At 39.8% G+C, this 22,100-nt stretch overlaps 1 protein-coding gene across 4 annotated transcripts in view; it reads left to right on the forward strand.

The window, feature by feature from the left end:
- Positions 1–913: 913 nt before the first annotated feature.
- The window catches only part of LOC126428312 (uncharacterized), a 196,262-nt gene continuing 175,075 nt past the window's right edge, over positions 914–22,100 (forward strand). Inside the window, exons 1-2 of one of the 4 annotated variants that reach the window (XM_050090244.1) lie at positions 914–1,317; positions 15,724–16,036. In XM_050090244.1, the coding sequence (XP_049946201.1) occupies positions 1,107–1,317; positions 15,724–16,036 (524 nt within the window). In that variant the 5' untranslated portion in view covers positions 914–1,106. The remainder of the gene's footprint in view (positions 1,318–15,723; positions 16,037–22,100) is intronic. The other 3 variants (XM_050090245.1, XM_050090247.1, XM_050090246.1) reach the window with 3 other exon arrangements.

The raw sequence follows: 22,100 nt of genomic DNA on the forward strand, positions 1-22,100 counted from the left end.
TTATAAACAAGTGGTGTGCAATAGTAAAAAAACATGGTTTTATTGTTTGGATAAGTGGTGTTATTTTCACTGAACTTTTTTTTCAGACAAATACAGAGATTTCAAAAATAAGTGCTAATTAGTGTCAAATACTTTATAAGGTAAGTACTGTACTCGCAGTTTTAGTCATATTTTACTTTTATTTTTAAGGTCATATCTCTCTAAATTCTAGATCATAAATGCTTGCATATTTCGCTAAAATCAAGGCCCTATTCACTGTCGGTAACTGGGCCCCATTCGTTAGGGATAACTGCGTCATCTGAAAAAAAAAGAGACCTTGAGTTTACTATAAACATCGTTAGCGAACTCATTAATATACAACGTGATCGACAATCCGGGTTCGAGTCTCGGTCCCGCACAAATTTTTATCGTCGATATTCCATTACGTAGCAGGGACTAATGACCCTGTAGTTTGATCCCTTTATACCCCAAACCTACCAACTATTACGCAGCTGGCGATTATTTATATTCGCAACTGCGAATACATTTCATTCATGACACCAGCAAAGGTCCCTACCAACTAGTTGGTCCCAACACCGACAGACGTGGAAGTAATTTCAGGTGTTTTCCTGCGAACGATGACCCTTCATCCAAGATAACATGCTGCGTCCATCAGGTTCTCTTGATACTTCATATGATTGTTCCTTTGATTATAAGAAACGATGTCGTACTATATCAATGCATTTCGAAAATCAAGTAATACTGCCCCTGACTGCCTTGATCCAGTTTTCAGTCTACTGTATGTCATGTGAGAATAGTGTGACATTTCATAGGAACTCCTCTGCCTCATCAAATGATAGCAGTGTTCCTAAACATGTGGTCTCGTCCGCTCCGTTTCAATATCGTCATCAGTGAACAGTATACCCAAGCGTAAAAACTAATGAACTACACACAACCGAACATAAACAAACGCTAGCGCCTAGCAGTGGTGATATAAGCAGGTGGCCGGATCTTTGGTCTGGACCGGAACTGCCAAGGATGCCTGCCTCCGTGTTTCGAATCATGTTGCAAACGTCGATCATCAGTAGTAGCCGGAAAACAAGGCAACTTTTTTTAAAAAAATAGAAATGCTGCTTGAAACAAGTAACAAACTTCAGTGTCGACGCTGTGTATTTAGTTTGACGCCATCGTGCCTGTTTGCTCTCGATGTTCAATTTCGTTTCCTTCAAGGGTTCCGGCAGTCGGGTCACGGAGTGATGTGTGGGGATTTATGGACTGCAAGGCGGTTGTGTGCACTGTGCAGTTTTTTTTTTTTTTCACGTGCGAACTGCGTAGTGTGTAAGTGCATTGCTTATTACGATTACATGTATTAATTCAGTTTCGTCTTCGAATTCGTGTACTGTCAGATCTTACTACATTAATGTATCAATACATTGTATACAGCTCTTAAGACAGGGCCCATGACAAAAACTTTGTTCGTAGAAGTTATTAAAAGGAGGAGGAGGAAACGCAGTTTAGTTTCGGCCTTTTGGTGCACAATTTTTGTGAGCAGTTGTGCTGTTCCGTGACGAACATTTAAATTTGACATGTGTCATGATGTGTGATATAATCTTCGAGCAAGGACTGCCAAAGTGTGAAGAGTGCTGCTGCGACGTTTAGCAGTGGGATGATATAATTAGTTGTAGTAAATGAAGCTTGATATTTCTGTTTGGAAAGAGTTTAGATAAATATATAATAACTTACACTCAACGGCGGACGACAATAAATCACACAAATGATAAACGGAAATTAACATAAACCAAAAGAAAAACAGTGCTGCTGTCTTTAAACAACATTAACATTGTACCACTAACATCCTTCTTATCGGTGTTACAAAAACTAAATTACAAGCTTTAAATAAGTCCTAACAAGACTACATTTTTCATGTTTTGTTTTACCTACTGGCTTGTTGTAACAACAGCTTGTTGCTCATTTGTGCTAATGTGGTTTAACAGAACTTCCTCAGCAGAGACATCATAAATAAAATTTTGATATCTATGTGCTTTATTTTATGATGGAACTGTGGGTACTTGCAATGCCTTATCACTGGCATATTGTCTTCATAAACTACAACAGCTCTTTGACAGGCAGAAAGACTACAATACAAATTACTGAGCCAACAGGTTTCACTAGTTGGCATGCTTAAGGCTATAGATTCTGATCCATTAATGACAGAATCTGTGTGTTACTTCTTAAATACCCAAAGCTTTAAAAGATAACCACTTGGGGACTTTCTATATACACTGTCACAAGTCCAATTAGTCAACACAACCTAATAACAGATTTATCCTTGGCATGTAACAGACTATTTTAGGGTTCCCGCAATATAATGCAACACACATTTTAGAGCATTCCATAAATCATCACTTGCATGTGATCGGTACCTGCTTAGAATACTTATTGCTTCTCAAAAATTTGGCCAGGAAAATAATGTGGCATACATCATGACTCTATTAATTTTATGCAGCTTTTCTCAATGTCTCCATTTTCAGACTTTTTGCTTCTTGACACACACTGAAGTACTATATGAAAAAAAAAAACTGTATAAATATTCAGTCAGATCTAGATAAGTTTTTGAAGTGGTGCAAAGTTGGTAACTTGCTTTAAATGTTCAGAAGTGTAAAACTGTGCACTTCAGAAAACGAAAAAATGTAGTATCTTAGGACTGTAGTATCAATGAGTCACTCACTATTGGTATCACCCAACTCCTACAAATACGTGCGCGAAACCCTTGGTAGAGTTCTGAAATGTAATGATCACAAAGGCTCTGTTATGGATAAAACAGGTGGCAGACATTAGTTCATTGGTAGAAAACTGGGGAAGTGCGATCAGTGTAGAAAGGAGATAGCTTACGAATCACTTGTGCAATGAGTTCTAGAACATTGCTTAAGTGTGTAGGGCCCATACCAGAGGGGGATAACAGGGGATATTGAATTTATACAGAGAAGGGCAGTACAAATGGTCACTGGTTTGTTTGATCTGTGGGAGAGACTTGCAGAGATACTGAAGAAACTGAACTGGCAGACTCTTGAAGATAGGCATACACTATCCCAAGAAAGTCTGCTAACAGAGTAAAAAAGAAAAATCTTTGTAGCATATTCCTAGAGTCACCATTCAATCCCCTACGCAACTTTCCTTCTCCTAATATTGTTACATTCCATCCTGTATTTTCCATTGTTTGATTATTGCACACACAGAGCCATTCTTCCTGTACTCCTTATTTGAATGGAATGGGAAGAAATCCTAATAACTGGTAGAGTGGAAAGTACCCTTTGCCATGCACCTGTTGGTTGTTTGTCTATACTACATCTATACTCCACAAAGATGTAGATTGATCAAAATTTTCCTCCATGGTAGTTGAAACAGAATTACACTCAAATATATCAGAAACCTTATTCAAATATATTCAAATATATCAGAAACTTTCACTAATTTTTCAAGGTAGACACTTTGGCAAGTAGTAATAGTACTGTCTCTTAAATTTTGAACAATATTAATTTCCAAGTACTTTCTAATCAGACCTAAATCCCCGATTTTAAAATTATCACTTAATAAAATCTTTAAATGATCAGTTTCACCCTGAGAAGCTGAAGCTATCTGCAGATCATCAATGTAAACAAGTCTCTTATGGCTATTTTGTGTCTTTATGTACAAGAAATACTTATCATTTCTTACAAATCTAAGCCCATTATTACTGTGTGGAATTTAACATACCAATTTTTGAGTCGGTCCTTTAAACCATACAGAGCCTTTTTAAGATCACAAACTTTACCATTCGTTGTATTCTAACTTTCAGTAGATAATTTAACATAATTCTCCAACTGTCTTCTCAATAGAGAAAAGCACTGCAAACATCCAGTTGATAGACGGTAAAGTTATTCTCATTACAGAAACTCAGAAAAAGGCTCACTGATGTTAATTTTGCAAAGTGACTGTGTATTTCCGAATTTTGCTACAAGACGAGCTTTATAAGAAACATCATTGTTTCGTATCTTATGTTCACGTAAAAACTCGCTTAGTGTCAATAACATTACAATAATTTAGTGTATTACAAACATTTAGCTTACATATATATAATCCCTTCGGTTATTTTCTTCCAGGGCTCGCAGCACTCTTGCTGCGGCATCTTTCCGATTTTCAGCCTCACTACGAGACGTCACTTTAGCGTAGGTGCTAGGGTGATCATCATTCAGTGCAGTCAATGGGCCTAACTCATAATCCTCTAAGTAGTTAGGGCATTTAATATTCCTTCTGGGTCTCAGGTTTTATGTCCTCTCATCCTCAAAAGAAATTTCTGATTTCTCTGTCTTTTTTGATTTATTGTTCATTTCTAAGCTAACCTCTGTTTTCTTCCACTACTTCAATTCTCATTTCTCCTCTCTGTCCCCTAATTATGAAATTTTATCTATATTCTCCTCATTGCAACCAACTCCATGTGGTTCTATTACTATAACTTCAGTTTTCTTCTCTCTTTCAGATACTGCTGGTGGCAATGAAACTAAAGCTCGATGCATCTCAGTTTCCTTTTTGTAAAAATTCTGTACCCCTTCATGTCATCACGAACCAGAAATAACGTATTAATGTTTTCGTGATCTGGTTTTAATCTCTCTTCTTTGGGTATAAGGATACACACACAAACCACAAATATTTTCAGTTAAGGGTAATTATCTGCCACAAAAGGCTTCGAAAGGAGTTTTGCCCCGTTAGGACTCAGACGAGTTCTGTTTAATACGTAAGCCGCCATGTTAACTGCTTCAGTCTGGAAATGTTTGGACAGTTCTGAAATCGTTGAATCCGCAGTTTCAACTGAGGTGCACATTTCCCTTCCACCTCTTCTATTTTGCTGTGGTGTGTACATGGTGCTTTTTTGATGGGTTACCAATTTACACCAAAAAATGTGCCGAAATCAGTATTCGTAAACTCCGTAGAACCCTTAATTTTCAGACCAGTTTCTCTCTCAGCTTTTTCGACAAAATTCCTGATCAAACAATGGACAATCCCGGATAGAATAATGTCAATATTATCAAAACAATAGATTACTATTCACCATACAGGGGAGATGTCGAGGCACAGGAAGGCACGAGAAATGACTGCTAGATGAGAAAAGACTGCTAGACGAGTAGGCTTTCAGCCAAAGGCCTTCACCTGAAGTAGAACACGCAAACACGACAAGCACACACTCGACCACTGTCTCCGGCTACCGAGGCTAGACTGCGAGCGACAGTGCGTAATGGGAGAAGCAGTCTGGGTGGTGGGAGTGAGGAGGAGGTCGGGGTGGGGAGGTGGAGGGTTAGCAGGGCAGGAGGGGGGGGGGGATGGTGGGAGCATACAGGGATGAGTTGGGGAGAGGGTAGGGCAGTTAGTTGCAGTTTAGAGGGTGAGGGGATGCAGGGCTGTGTAGTGCTGGAGTGGGAATGGGAAAGGGGATAGGTGGGTGAAGGACAGTGACTAAGGAAGGTTTGAGGCCAAGAGGGTTACAGGAATGTAGGATACACGGTAGGGAGAGTTCTACCTGTGCAATTCAGAAAAGCTGGTGTTTGTAGAAGGGATTCAGATTGCACACGCTGTGAAGCAGTGACTGAAACGAAGAGTGTCAGGTCGGGCAGCACACTCGGCAACTGAGCGACCCTACTGTTTCTCGGCCACAATTTGGTCGATAGCCGTCTGTACGGAAAGGTGGCTTGTCAGTTGTTACGCTGACACAGAATGCGGCACAGTGGTTGGAGCTTAGCCTGTGGATCACGTGGCTGAGGCTTGTGGCTGGACTGGAGCAGACAGTGGGAGGATGTATGAGACAGCTTTTGCATCTGGGTCTGTTGCTGGGGTCATTCCATGTGAAATCAACACATTTTTAACATGAATCTTAACTAACCACCTCATATTTTGATGAAAGTTGGTGTAAAGCAAGCCTACTTATAGACGAAGAGAAATGCCCAATTTTATTAATATCTGCTGACTCGTTTTGGAAATATGGCAATTTAAAGTTTTCAAAAATCACCAAAAAACACTATACAGCCATAATTTCAAATCGCTGTAGCAATAGTCCTTATTAAGCTAAAATGTTGGGAGAGGTGTCATTTTTTAGCATTTTGCATGAGTTTACCTTTGATATGCAACACAATATAGGTTAGAGGTATTTTTTTTATTTTGAATAATAATTTAAATCTTAAATTTCTCAAAAAGTGCATCTCCAAAAATTTTCAAGAAATTATGTAGAATGCTTCATATGATTGTTAACTAATTCTCTAAGTATGAAAGTGGGACTGTCGTGGGTTCACACCTTTATGAAGTTTCAAAAATTCACATTTCACTAAAAAATGACATTTTTATAAAATTTGTAGATGTGATGAATACATAATTAACCAGTAAATAAATTTACTAAATTTACACTTTTTCATAAATTTATTCATAATATGTTTAAAAGTCTCTAGTGACTATGCTGAGTGATTATTTTATGAGAAGTATTAACAGTACGTCTTTAATACAGTTGTAATCTGTATCTGTAATATTTAAGATTTGATTACTATATGTAAAAATGAACAGACTGTTGGAATCAAGAACTGGAATTTCTGCCCCAATCATAAATAGCTAACCGCTATTATTGTAGCTGTCCAGGCCCTGCTGGGCCAGTTCAGGGTCAAGCCATCTGTAACTGAGTCTGTAGCTTTCATGATTCAGTTGCTTGAAACCTACAAGTCTTCATGCTGATTTAGAGGCAGTTGGATGTGATGTGTTGGTGATTAATGTGTTAATAGAATGAGATTTTCACTCTGCAGCGGAGTGTGCGCCGATATGAAACTTCTGTTAAATTTGGAAGGCAGGAGATGAGCTGCTGGCAGAAGTAAAGCTGTGAGGACGTGGCATGAGTCGTGCTCGGGTAGCTCAGTCGGTAGAGCACTTACCCACAAAAGGCAAAGGTCCCGAGTTCGAGTCTCGGTCCGGTACACTGTTTATTCTGCCAGGAAGGGGTTGGTTAGTGCACAAAATTATTACCTAAGTCGTTACTCATTATTTCAGTATATTTTTTAGTGTTCTGTGCATAAACATTTATAAATTTTTATTACACAATGGGTAAGGAGGAAAGATATTAGACACTACAATGTTGCAAACCTTTGAAAAACAGAATCATTCAGTTTTTATTTATTTGAGTCAAAATCGTTCTTTAAAAAATAAACAAAATGGACAAGCAGGCCAAATACTTAAATTTGATTTATACAAAGGAAATACAGAAAGAATGTGAGGCACATAGAGCAAAATAATAATAGTTATGTATGAATAGATTACAAACCCTAAATATAATCAAATCAAAAACTAGCGACCTCAGTGGCATTGTCCCTGGCCCACATCAGGTCCTCCAGCATGCAGGAAACCTGGCTCTGAGGACAGTTGTACAGGTGCTTGGTAGCCTGTTTCTGCTTCACATTAGCAGAACGTTGATGTGGGCCTCCAAGGTAATTCCATTTGGCCATACTATCCTTTGTTCTACCAACACCATTTCTTAGTCTGTGGAGGGACTACCATTGGGCGTTTTTGCCGGGGGGGGGGGGGGGGGGGGGCGCCTCCATAGGTGGGATCTGTGACACAATATCTGTTTTTCTGGTTGTCCATAGGGTTTTTTTTTTGTGGAATTGAAGGTGATTTACTGTCTTTGACGGAAACTTTTGGAAAGCTCTTCCTAGATTTCAGTGTACTTGGGGAGGTCGATGTCCACACAGCAAGTAAGCAGCGTTTAGTTCCACTTTGTTTCTCTCTGTGTTCACGGAAACTTCCCGTCGATGTGTGGTGGCCCTACCCCAGCCAGGATGTAGAGTTTGTAGTCAGGCATTGCTCTCAAGCACCCTGATGTTATTCTACATGCCTCGTTGTTAGCAACATCCCCGTGCCTGCCACGAACAGAACTGTACCAAACAGGGCAGGCATATTTAGCAGCAGAATAATATAAAATTCAGTGAAAACATAAAGGGAATAAGAAATGTGCTTGAATGGATGTGTGGGATGTCCCCTAATATCCCAATGATATCAAAAGTTTGTGATAGTTGTAAGAAGTAGATTGGTTCAGTGGCAAATATTCAAGAAAATAATGATTGTAGAAAAGCTTCGGATGATGATGAAACGAGCTATGTTCCTCCACCTTTAGCTGTTGTGGAGACACTAAATGAGTCTCTTCAGAAGTTAGGAGAGCCCCCTGTACATAGTACAAAACTTCAGACAAAGCAGTATTCGAACAAAAACTTAAAAACCGTTGAGTTAGCACTTAAAAAAGAAGTTATTTGCTAATGCAGAGAATTCCTTAGAAAATGAATGAGAGCCATTGAAACTGTCTGTAATAGGGAACCTGATACCTGATTTTTGTTCAAGTGGCAGGAAAAAGAAAGTAATGCTACTAACTTGTTTGTCTAAACCTTTGCGCATTAAGAAGATAATGTGTGAATTTGATGCTCCCAGATACGTGGTATGCCAGGCAAAAAGGCTTTTGAAGGAAAGCGGTATATTAGAAAGTTCTGATCAAAAACTAGGAAAGAATTTATCATAAGAAGTTGTGCAATTATTTTAATGAAAATGGCAAGATAAGCAGAGCAATGCCAGGAAAGGAGACTGCAACTGTGAAGGGAGATGATAGAGGTAGAACAGTAGTATCTTAAAGACTTATTTTGTGCAGTTTAAAAGAAGCATATGGAAAAGTTTCAAAGCTAAATTTCGAGCAGTGAAGACTGGGTTTCCAAATTTGCAGAACTGTGCCCAAAACAGTGCATTATAGCTGGCTGTAGTGGAACACGCTCAGTATGTGTTTGCACTTCACATCAAAACATGAAACTAATGATAGCAAATGCTAAGCTCAGTATCTTAACCAATAGAGAATTGGCGTCTTATAAACACTGTTTGGCAAAAGTAATGTGCAACGCAGCATCATTCCACTGCACGATAGGAAATGGTCGCTCTTGCCCAGGAAGTTATATAATAAATAAACAAACCTGAAAAGTGCACTTGTTAATGTGGTCGAATATATCACTTTTCGACAGGGGGTTGCAGTAGACAGATGCAACTTACAAATAATGCAGAAGATCTCATCAGGGTTCATTGAATTACTTTCTGAAAAACTGGCTACACTGATACTCCACAATTTTCTATTGAAGCAACAAAGCTCTTTTCTTAGTGAAATCGAGGAAACTCGAATGAGGACAATTGTGACTTCTCTGGGAATTACACTTTTGTGATCCAATATGAGGCCCATGGGTTATCATTGGTCAAGCGATTATGCAACAGTGCACCCCTTTGTAGTGTATTACAAAGGAGGGAACAAAACAGCACATGAGTTATGCTCTAGACAGTTTGAAATTGTGACATAATACCATAGCAGTCTACTGTTCTTAAAAAAATGCTGATTCAGTTTTTAAAAACAAAATTTCAGACTGATATACGGAAGATATACTACTTTTCAGATGGCAATGCAGCCCAGAACAAGAATAAAAAGATTTGTAAACTTATGCTTCCACAAAGAAGATATTGAAATTGAAACAGAATGGCATTTTTTTACCACTGCTTGTGGGAAAGGACCTTGTGATGGTGTCGTTGGTACTGTTAAGAGATTAGCAATTAAAGCAAGTCTGCAGTGGCTGTATGACAACCAAATTCTTACTTTGCAACAACTTTTTGATTGGGCAGTAAAAAAGTATTACATCTGTACACTTTGAAATTTCAACACACAAAGAGTGCATTAAAACAGTGATTTCTGGAAGAGCACTGTAGTCAATCTGTTTCCTTAAAAGGGACACAGAAGTTACGTGCTTTTGTACTGATTGCGTCAAGTACATCACAAATATTGGGTAAAGAGATTTTCAGAAACAACAGAATATACTATTGAAACTATTACAAAATCACCAGAAAAACTAACTGTGAAAGACATTAATGTTACTGTTGCCTATGACAAGAAATGGTGGTTAGCTTATATTTTAACAAAAGATGAAGATCTTGTTGAATTTAAAGTTACTTTCCTTCACCCAGGTGGCCTGTCACTGTCTTATGCATATGCTATAAAACCAAATAATCTGTGGTTATCTATAAATGATACTCTTTGCAAGGTAAACCGAGTAACACCAACAGGAAGAATATGTCAGATTCCTGGGGATGAAACTGTAAAAACAAAAGAAGCATTTAACAAAAAGTTCAGTCTTGAAACACAGACTGTTTAAATCAGGTTTTACTAGTGACATTTGGAATGTGTGTGTGAACATTAAATATGATACATTAAGAATGAAATAATGTATATGAACACATGACGTCATCTACATGTGTATGTAGACAAGACAACTCAATACATTTTTGAAAAACCCAAACAGTCGACATAAAAATATTCAATTAACAATGGAGATTGGCAACAAGTCCATAAATTACTTAGGTCTCACCATTGACATCAGTACACACACACACATTATTTCAAAATTTATAGAAAAACTACAACTACAGACATAGTAATACCTTCTTGCTCACAACAACCCATAGCTCACAAACATGCAGCTTTCCACTGAGTGGTTCACCATATCATACCCATCCCTATGTCCAGAGATGATTTTAAAGAAGAGTTAGATACAATAAAATTTATTGCCACAGCCAATGGCTACATTCCAGTTCTTATTGAGCACATCTTGTACAGGAAACAAAATTGAAAATTATACCTCTCCTCTATGTCCCACCTGCTTTCCCATCCTCTGTCTGCAAGAAACGATGTACATTTCCATATCTAGGTGAGGTATCACAGATTGTAGCCAAAGCACTGAAAGCCTACAAGTATAGGTTTTCCTAATATGTTAAGAACACAACAACGCAGTCTATTTTTAATACCAAAGATAAGATCCAGTTATTAGCCAACAGTGGGTATACAAAATCACCTGTTCCGAATGTGACAGATTTTACATAAGTCAGTCAGGCAGAGACATAGCAACTAGGCTGACTCAACATGAACACAGCTGGAGGTTGCAGACTTCTGCCTCCGCATTTGCTGAGCATGTAATGAGTGAGGGTCACAACTACCAGCCAGTGTCCCGTGTACTTCACTTAGCCAACAAAGGCCATAAACTCAACCTGCTGGAAGCCCTGGAAACCAACAGACATCTAGCTCACAGTCCAGATCTAATCCTAAATGACCAGACACAGCTCAACACTTCCGCTCTCCTGAACTTCATACAATCATCTCTGTTGTTCTTTACTTCCCACACTATCTGTTCCTACTTTCCTGTATTCATTGAGTTCTTTTGTTGTATTGAAGTTGTTTGTGTATTCCATATGGACTAGTTTCAATTTTTAAGGCTTTCTTTTAACTGGTACTCGTGTTACTGTCCATATTTAACACCTCTTGTAGCTGTCCCATCAAATATTGTTTATATTTTACTTGGTTCATTTATTTGATGCAAACTGTTACATAGCCACAGTTCTGAATATAATGTTAATGTTATAATGCAATACCACCACACTCTCAAAGATTGCATTTAATGTATGTTCTCTCAAACTCCTCCATTTTCCTGCGTTTATTTATTTCTGTTTATCTTATTGATGTTACTTTCTTATGTATTCTGTAGCTACACTGATAATTGTTTCTTCTTTTAATTGGTTTGTGTATCACTCTCCATGTTTTGTACCTCCTGATGTAGCCTTGTCAAGTACTAATTTTATTTTATTAGTTTTGTTTATTAATAGAAACTGTTATTAGGCATGCTGTTCCTATTTTGTGTTAAAGTTTTTCCCGTCTACTCCATTTTTATTTATTTACTGTTCAATTTTTTCGTTTTTCATTGTATTACCACCACGCTGTCAAAGATATTACTTACTGTATGTTTCTGCATCAGTCTAGATGCGTTACTTCATTTATGATGTAATTTGCAAACATTGTAACTTCTTTGGTGACAACACTCAGTAAATGTCTGATGGCCTTGTAAGTCAAAAACCAGTTAACATTATAAAAGTAATACTGTAGAACAAAAGCAAACTGGTGGTTTTCATTCATAGTAATGTGGAGTATTACATACAATTTTTTGAAAATGCTCTTTTTGAGAAATTAAAAATTTAAATTTTCATTTAAATTAAAAAAATCATCTTGAACCCATATTGTGTTCTATATCAAAGAAAAGCTCATGGAAAATTTTGCAAAATGATACCTCTCCCACGATTTTAGCTTGATTAGGAGAGCTGCTACAGCAATTGGAAATTATGGCAGTTTAGTGTTTTTTGGTGATTTAAGACAACTTTACATTGCCGTATTTTCAAAATGGGTCAACAGATTTTAATAAAATTGACAGAGCACTGAAAGACCTAAAAAAAATAATCAAACTCTTCACGCAGTATCATATAGACGAAGTTGAAACCAGACCCTGGGAGTAGACAACATTGTATTAGAAGTACCGATAGCCTTGGGAGATCCAGTCCTGACAAAACTCTACCATCTGGTGAGCGAGATGTACGAGACAGGCAAAATACTCTCAGACTACAAGAAGAATATAATAATTCCAATCCCAAAGAAAGCAGGTATTGACAGATGTGGAAATTACCGAACTATCAGTTTAATAAGCCACGGCTGCAAAATACTAACACGAATTCTTTACAGATGAATGAAAAAATTGGTAGGTGTCAACCTCGGGGAAGATCAGTTTGGATTCTGTAGAAATGTTGGAACACATGAGGCAGTACTGACCCTATGACTTATCTTAGAAAATAGGTTAAGGAAAGGCAAACCTACGTTTCTAGCATTTGTAGACATAGAGAAAGCTTTTGACAATGTTGATTGGAATACTCTCTTTCAAATTCTGAAGGTGACAGGGGTCAAATACAGGGCGTGAAAGGCTATTTACAATTTGTACAGAAACCATATGACAGTTACACAAGTCAAGGGGCATGGAAGGGAAGCAGTGGTTGGGAAGGGAGTGAGACAGGGTTGTAACCTATCCCAGATGTTATTCAATCTGTATATTGAGCAAGCAGTAAAGGAAATAAAAGAAAAATTCGGAGTAGGAATTAAAACCCTTGGAGAAGAAATACAAATGTTGAGGCTCACCAACGACATTGTAATTCTGTCAGAGACAGCAAAGGACTTGGAAGAGCAGTTGAACGGAATGGACAGTGTCTTGAAAGGAGGATATAGGATGAACATCAACAAAAGCAAAATGAGGATAATGGAATGTAATCGAATTTAATCAGGTGATGCTGAGGGAATTAGATTAGGCAATGAGACACTTGAAGTAGTAAAGGAGTTTTTCTATTTGGGGAGCAAAATGACTGATGATGGTGGAAGCAGAGAGGATATAAGATGCAGACTGGCAATGGCAAGGAAAGTGTTTCTGAAGAAGAGAAATTTGTTAACATTGAGTATAGATTTAAGTGTCAGGAAGTTGTTTCTGAAAGTATTTGTATGGAGTGTAGGCATGTATGGAAGTGAAACATGGACGATAAATAGTTTGGACAAGAAGAGAATAGAAGCTTTCAAAATGTGGTGCTACAGAAGAATGCTGAAGATTAGATGGGTAGATCGCATCACTGATGAGGAGATACTGAATAGAAGTGGGGAGAAGAGAAATTTGTGGCTCAACTTGACTAGAAGAAGGGATCGGTTGGTAGGACATGTTCTGAGGCATCAGGGAAACACCAATTTAGTATTGGAGGGCAACATGGAGGGTAAAAATCGTAGAGGGAGACCAAGAGATGAATACACTAAACAGATTCAGAAGGATGTAGGTGGCAGTAAGTACTGGGAGATGAAGAAGCTTGCACAGCTCATGGAGAGCTGCATCAAACCAGTTTCTGGACTGAAGACCACAACAACAACAACAATATGTTTGTTATCCAAGTTTCATCAAAATCTGACATGGTGAATAAGATTTGACACTGGGATGTGAGCCATGAGGTCGGAAGCAGGTGTTGAGTAGGGGTGGACAAGGATATCGTATAGATTTGGGATACCACTGTGGGAAGGGTGGGAATGACAGTGGGGAGGATATTTCTCAATTCAGGGCATGACGAGAGGTAGTCGGAACCCTGGCGGAGAATGAGCTTCAATCCTGGGTAATGCTGATTCACAAGAGGAATGCTCCTCTGTGGGTGGTCAATGGGACTTCAGGAGGTGGTGGGTGATTGGAGTGATAAGGCACAGGAGATCTCTTTCTGTACAAGGTTGGGAGGGTAATTATGGTCTGTGGATGCCTCAGTGAGGCCCATCGTATATTTGGAGAGGGACGGCTCATCACTACAGATGTGACGTTCGTGGAGGGTAGGCTTTATAGAAGGAACCTCTCGGTACGTATGGTATGGGTAGCTGCTGTCCAGGTATTGCAGGTGGTTGGTAAAAACTCGCTCTCACCACCGTACGGAATCTAGAACCTAAACAGACGTGAAACACCATCAGGTACCTTTACTCCAAAAGCCTTAGTTCCACAGAAGTATCCATTCGTTCCAACGGACTTACCTATTGCCCTGTTCTCAAATTCAGTCGTGCTGGACTTTTTGACTTTACCTCCTTCACATTGTCCTTACAGTGGAAACATTTCTTCGCCACCAACCCTCGACCAAAGACCGATGTCGAACTCCCCTATCCGACCCCGACAAACTGCCTGTCCGCACGAATGGGCACTGGCAAACTGTGGCTGGGAATATGCTGCACAAAACAACATTCTTCATTTCAGTGACTGCTTCACAGTGTATGTGCCGTACGGATCCTTCCTACCATCAGCTTTTCTGAATTGTGCAGGTGGGAACTCTCCCTGCAGTACATCTTACATTTGTAGAAATGTCCCGGCCTTGACCTTAGTTATTCATTTTTCTTCACCCCCCCCCCCCCTCCCCCCCGTCCTGTGCCTGTTCTTGCTCCAGCACTACAGAGCCCTCTATTCCACAAACACAGACAGTCTTTTTACTTTTCTCCTTTTCCGCTTCCCATCCCTTTTGTCTAACCTCCTATCCGCACCTAGCTGCCCTACCTTACCCCCGTTCTCATTCCTGTATGCTCACGCGAGCGGCCCTTTACCGTCACTCCTACCCTGCTATCCTTCCAGTTACTTGCTCCAGCCTCTTCCTGACCCCCACCACGCAGATTGCTTCTCCCATCATCTGCTGTCGCTCGTAACCTGGCCACGGCAGCCAGTCGGTGGTCGTGTTTGTGTGTGAGCAGTCCCTTTGTTGTGCAACTGGACGTTTCCACTGCATGGTGGGTAGTAATCTACCCTTTTCACAATATTGTCATTATTACATCCTGGATTTGTACTTTTTTAATTTGTTCATTACATAGTTAAATTTACATTCCTGATCGAGAGCACTATTTTGCCATTGTAATCTGATATTTTAAAGTATTCCAGGTCCTCTGTGCCAATGGAAATTCCATTAATTCCACAAGATTTTACTTTGCTAATGTATTAGTGTTGTTTGTAATGTCAACTGTTGGCTTTTTTTTTTTTTTTTAAATGGGCATATATGTCTGCCACATTAATTATGTCAGTGGTCTGTCAGCACTGTATCACACTGTTAATGTGTCCTTAAATGTTTTCACTCGTAAGAAGTGATTATGAGGACAGCTGCCAGGTGATGTTGGCGTGCTGTTGCTATTATTCATTGCATTAACATAATGGCATTAGGTGAAATCTTCATATTCGTATAAGTATAGGTTTCTGTGGCTTTTTTTTTTTTTTTTTTTTTTTTTTTTTTTTTTTTTTTTTTTTTTTTTCCTTCCAGTGCTTGCCATCATATCTGACAGGCGTCCACCTGACAACTCCTCTCCCAGCACATCCAACTCTCTGTGGTTTGAAGGCACACTCGACAGCACAATGGCTTCGAAGTCCGAGTACAGTGGCAGATGCCACGTGGCCGGTGAAGATGTCAAACTGTGTCGTGCAGGCATTGACGACTTGCCTGACGAGATACTGGTAACGATTTTCTCACACGTATCTTTCAGTGACCTACTGGATGTGGTACAGAAAGTGTGCCACCGTTGGAGAAGGCTGTCACAAGAGATGGAGTTGTGGGCTGACAAGGATTACCATATAGGGTAAGAAACCTACTAATACATAGAATGTGAATTGTTCTGCTATCAAAAAATACTGTTAGGTGATACCTTTATTTCTTATATTGTACAGTGACATGGGAAACTTTAGATTTGAACACACTGTTAGTTCAGCTTAGATCATTGGAGTATTCTGATTCTGTATTTAAAATGGACTTCATTTTAGTGTCCTGTAAAGGAGCTAAGATCTATTTTGTGTCTGATATATTTATTAGATTGAGTGTTTTGTGTAAATGTGATTTTTCTTGTGTGTGTGTGTGTGTGTGTGTGTGTGTGTGTGTGTGTGTGTGTGTGTGTGTGTGTGTGTGAGTGTGTGTGTGTGCGCGCGTGTGTGTGCGTGCGCATTCATACGCTCTATTAATGAAAATTACTTCAGCATTAGACTTGTACTCTGTGTCACTTGTGCGTATAGTGACGTTTTTACCTTCAAAAGTGGAAACTCCGGGTTGGAATATCAACAGTTTAAGGGAAAGATAGATTTCTACATACTGTAAGGCTGACACATTAAATTACAGACAGGCACAGTTAAGACACTTGCACAACAGCTTTTGACTTTCTGGTCCGAGCTGCCGGAAACGGCAATCGTGTGTGTGTGGTTTTTTTTTTTTTTCCTTCTTCTTCTTCTGCCCCCCCCCCCCCTCCACCAGTAAGTAGTGATCTATCTTTTCCTCATATTGTTGATCTTTTTACTTTTCTTTCTTACTCTTTTACTTCTGTACATGAGCACATACTCATTCATTTTTGCTTGCCCTCATTTTTGTTCTGATGTTCTGGAAAATTCTGGTTGCCCAGGGGCGGACTGTGCAGCTCAAATATGTTCGTGCCCACTTCCAGTTACTACTTTTCACTAGACTGGAACAAAATGTGCAGCTTCCATCTAAAAAATTGTGAATTTTACAATCGGACCTGTCTTTTATAGCAGCTGATGTGATTTCTGTTAAGCAAAACTTGGGGTAATGAAGAATATGATTTAAACCCATCAATTTTGCTCAGTGATAGTATCAAATAGTTTGGAGTCTGTGAAATTTGGTCACTCACTTTCTAATACACACAGTATAGAGATCCCTAGATGAATTTGGAATTATGGGCTGGGATGTCATTATTAATGCCTCCAAACATATTAAAAACTTGAAAATATTTAACCACTGTGAACAAGAGGACTGTCATTAGGTTAGTACATACTTGCAGTGGTATATCGCATTGCTAAAGTGCCTGAAAATGAAGCCATGTTGGCTTTGAAATCAATAAAAAATAAATTAAAATAATGAACACAGCTGAATGGAAGCAAAGCAACAATCTTTGTTCTCTCCTTCTTGAAGGAAAAAAAGGAAGAGAGAAAGTTAGTTGTTAGACACTTGTGGATTGACAGTAACTAATTCTGAGACGAGGAAACTAAAGCAGAAATGCTTAAATTTGGTACCAAACTATTCTTTTTTCCTTTTGCAAACAAAGATCCATGATTATTACCCTAGTTTTTCTCAGCACTGCAGAGATGAATAATATACAGGGTGTGCCATTATTTATCCGATGACCACCTGTGTGTTGTAGTAGATGCCGGGCAGCGAGCACTCCGTTGCCCGGCAATTAGATGCCATGTTGCCAGTCTATGGCTGTGGTACAATGTGATTACATTTAAAATATAAGCAAATAAAATTTCTAGTCACTCATATCATGCAAGGAGATGGTGGAACAGCCTGCCATTATTTTCCACTCATTTCTGACATCTACTCAAGAAATTATTAATTACATGATGTAATTCTCTCTGAGATGATGAATTAATTGATTCACAGATATTATCCTTGAGTTCCTCTATTGTGTGAGGATTTGTTGTGTACACTTTGTCCTTCAGTGCACCCCACAAATAATAATCGCTTGGAGTTAAATCAGTACTTCACTGTTACTAATCAGTCTTTCATGGAACACATCGTGAATTGGGCGCGGAGAAACATTGGCCATATAAGCCCTTGCCGAATCCTGTTGAAAAAATGTGATGCTTTGTTCTTTCACTCAGTTCATTAAAATGGTCACAAAATGTTTTGCAGCAATTAATAAAATAATCTGGGCTATTATTCTGTGGTTGAAGGGATATCACTTTAAAACCGCATCTGCAGAGCACATTTTCAAGGGGGATCATAGCTTCGTCGAATGTGTGATTCACACCCTGGCTTGCTACTGACTATAGCAAAATTCAGCTTCCACGCAGTGGCGTGACGTCACGTTTCGAATACTTGAGCGCAATTGGCCATTGTCGACTGTCTTCATCCGCTGTTACTAGTGAAATCTCTTCGACCGCAGCGTAATAGCTCGGGATATTTTATTACTTGTGACAATTCCAGCTATGAAAGTTTACATTTTACAAAATGTTTTACACATGCCTTTCACTTGTAACAGTGTCATTAAAAAAATTGGGCCTATTATTCTGTCATCACTGTGTATCACACCCCTATTTTCTGATCACGAAGGGGTTTCTCACGAAGCACAACAGGTCTGTCTGTCTGTGCTCCAGTGTCTACAACTTTTGGAATTAACATACCTGTGTAAATGGAACCAAGCCTCATCTGAAAACAGAACGAATTAAGGACCCATTTCACCTTGAAGCACTAGTTTTAAAACTCTTTCGCAAAACTTAACCCTGTGGGCAGGAACATTGGGTCGAAGTTCTTGTACTACTGGTACTTTATAGGCCTTAGCCGAAGCAGCTTAGCACCTCTCTGTACAGAGGTGCACAATATTTGTGTTTGCTGTGAAAGACGTCTAAGAGACTTTTTAGGGTACTTTTCCAGGCAGTATGCGACGCCATCGAGATGAGCTCCTGTGAACACTACATCGTCATTTACGCTTCTTCTCTTGACACTTCCCGTTTTAGGAAATTTATTCACTAATTTGTGAACTCGAACATCCGGAAACTTCTGCTCAAAATCTCTGAACAGTAGGAGTGGACTCTGTTCACACATACGAATCGTAAACAAACACTCGTTGTGGAATTAAATAATTTGCTCTTGCCATTTTTGCTTTCACAAACTTCACTGTTACACTCATGATGGCTGTTTCACAGCTCGAATGACAGTAGCCTAAGAGGCGGGTATGTCCGTATGGCCCTCAGGTTAAAACCCACAGAAAAAGAGGGGCCATACTGCGGTCACGTGGGACAAATTTGACCGGCAGGTGCACCTTCTGTGTCCAGCCAGCAATACCCCGAGCAGGCAGTCATCAGATAAAGGGAACACCCTGTATATTAGGATCAGTCACATTAAGAAACAACTGGTACACATTAAAATTGACGGAGGTGCCAGTGTCTGATGGAATCCCTATCAGCAGGAGTGGGATTATCCGTGCTTGTGACCGTAATGTGCTTGAGATCACCTGAGCAAAATATCGTATCCTTTAATTGAAAGGAAGCACAGGTTGCACCCATGTACAGGAAGTTTAGCAGCATGATCCCCAAAGCTACTGGCCAATGTCATTGACATAGTACTGTTTCAGAATCTCAGAACATATTCTGAGCTAAAATGTAATGAGGTATCTCGAACAGAACGATTATCTCTATGGCTGTCACTCGGCACAGATTCTCAAAACGTCGATCGTGTGAAGCCCGATTCACACTTTTCTCAGTGGCATCTTGAAAGCTGTTAATTTCCCAATCGGTAGGATTTGACATGTCATCGTGAGTGGAGACTTATTATCAGAAGTAAAGTTTCCATATTAATGGCCTGGGAGACAATATGAATAGTTACCTTACACTTTTCACAGATGATGTGGTTATCTATAATGAAGTACTGTTTGAAAAAATCATAAATGTTTAGTAAAATCTTAATAATACTTGATAGTGGTGCAACTTGCTTCAAATGTACAGAAATTTAAAATAATGTGCTAAATGAAACACACAAATGTGGCATCATAAGAATACAATATCAGTGAGTTGTAACTAGACTCATTTAGCTTCTGCAAACACTTTTGTATAACTGTTTGTTATGATATGAAATGAAGTGACAGTGAGCAGTTGCAGATAAAGCAGGCATAAAACACCAGAAAAATGTAATCAGTTTACAAATCAAATTGCTTGCATTTTACTCAAAGGAGTGGGATCTGTGCCAAAGGGGACTGACAGGTGAATTAAAGAATACAAAGCAGAGAGATGCCAATGAACACGATTTTTTGGTGTGCTATTTAGAATCCAATCCCTCTGCTTCAGTATTGTTGTCTTTTGCTGTTGATACATATTCACAATACTGTTGTTTCATATATTGCTCTTTTTAATATAGTTAATAGTGACATTAATAACCACCACTTCCACCAATGAATGAAGTGACGCAGTGACAAGACACTAGATTCATGTTTAGGATGACAGTTGTTCAAAACCCTTTCCAGCCATCTAAATTTAGGGCTGCCATTATTTCCTTAAATCTATTAATGCAAATATTGTGATGGTTCCTTCGAATGGGCACGGCCAATTTTCTTCCCATTCAGCTCCTGTTCGCATCTTCAGGGACCGCGTCTCCCCACACTCGGCTGGAGAAGCGGCATCCTTCTCATTCCTCTGGCACTTACCACTGACGGAGCTGTTTCGGGAATCCTCTCCCCGGAAACTTACAGACCGGCGATCTGATGCCGACCGGAGGCCGAAAAACCGATGACTGCAGGTTCCGGGGCTGCCGACTTCTCGTACGTTCCTACATCCGCGGCAGATAGGATCTTAAAAGATTTTTGTCGACTACAAAAAAGTGCCGAAAGGAAAAAGAAGAACTCTGTGGAAATGCTGCTCCATTGACACTAGAGGCACCAGATTTCCTTCACACTGTCAGACTCTGAACTGATGTCGGCTGATGTTTTTCGATCCCCACCAGTGTCGGTGGACCCGGACTGTGGCCTGTCCCCTTTACGCCTAACGAGGATGCCCTAAATGCGAAAATTCGTGAAAATGGTGTGTATAGTGCTATCACCTGCTAGAACTACAACTAATTCCCTCTTGTGCTGGAATGTGTGTTGCTCTCTTAGAAACACATTTCACTCGTTACCATTCTCCAACTCTGGAGGTTACTGTGCAGTCTGTCAGGATGGCGATAGTCCTGATAGAGTATCAGACGAAGTATGTACATCGGCTCACACAGAGGTCGTAAGTGTGTGGGTTCCACTAGGGAGCAATAGTAGTGGATATTTATCCTTGGGCGGAGCACTTAAATACTTGAGCTGACTACCTCAATCGAAGAACCCCACCCCCACCCCACCGCTTTTCATCCTTCTCGGGGATTTCAGTGTACACCACTCCTTGCGGGGAAGTAGTATGTCATCTGGTAGTGCCTTTGATTGACTACTTCTTTCCAGTCTTCATCCGTCTCTCCTCAGTGACAATACTTTTATCCACCTCAGTGTAGCTCGTGGCACCTTCTCGGCTATCGACCTCGTGATCTCGTTCCCCAATCTTGTGGCTTCGTTACAGTGGTCGGTACACGATAATCTTTGCACCGGTGACCATTATTTGGTGATCCTGTCACTTCCCGTTCACGGACCTAAGGATCAGTTACTGTAGCGGGCTCTTCAAAGAGCCAATTGGCAGTTGTCTACCTTTGCTGTCACCTTCATTCTCTCTGTCGGATTGCACCGACGAGATCGTGTGTGACGTCTCCGACGGAATCACCCGTACAGCTGGTCTGCTTTTCCCCTTTCTACAGGCCCCACCGTCACTTACTGGTGCCCTGGTGGACGGAAATGGACCTAAGACACTGCAACAGCTATCGGGATTTTGGAAAGGCCCTGCAATGTATCAAGTGACATTCTTCACAGAACACCCCATTACATTTGAGTGGCTCCGTCCTCAATTCCATAATCTAATTAAATAAGGTAAGGATTATTAGGAATGCTACATCTCCGCCTTGGGGAACGTATGCCCATTCGTGCCAAATGTGAGCTGAGCTCAGTAGTCTACAGTCTGCCCCACACCTCTCCTCCTCCATCGAGATGGATTATACGGTGGACCTGTCACTGACTGGGAACTCCTTCAGGCTCTTGACTCGTGGTACAGTATGGTCCCAGGTCCTGATTCAACTAATCG

The sequence above is a fragment of the Schistocerca serialis genome, chromosome 12 (assembly GCF_023864345.2).
Source record: "Schistocerca serialis cubense isolate TAMUIC-IGC-003099 chromosome 12, iqSchSeri2.2, whole genome shotgun sequence".
NCBI classification, from domain to species: Eukaryota; Metazoa; Arthropoda; class Insecta; order Orthoptera; family Acrididae; genus Schistocerca; species Schistocerca serialis.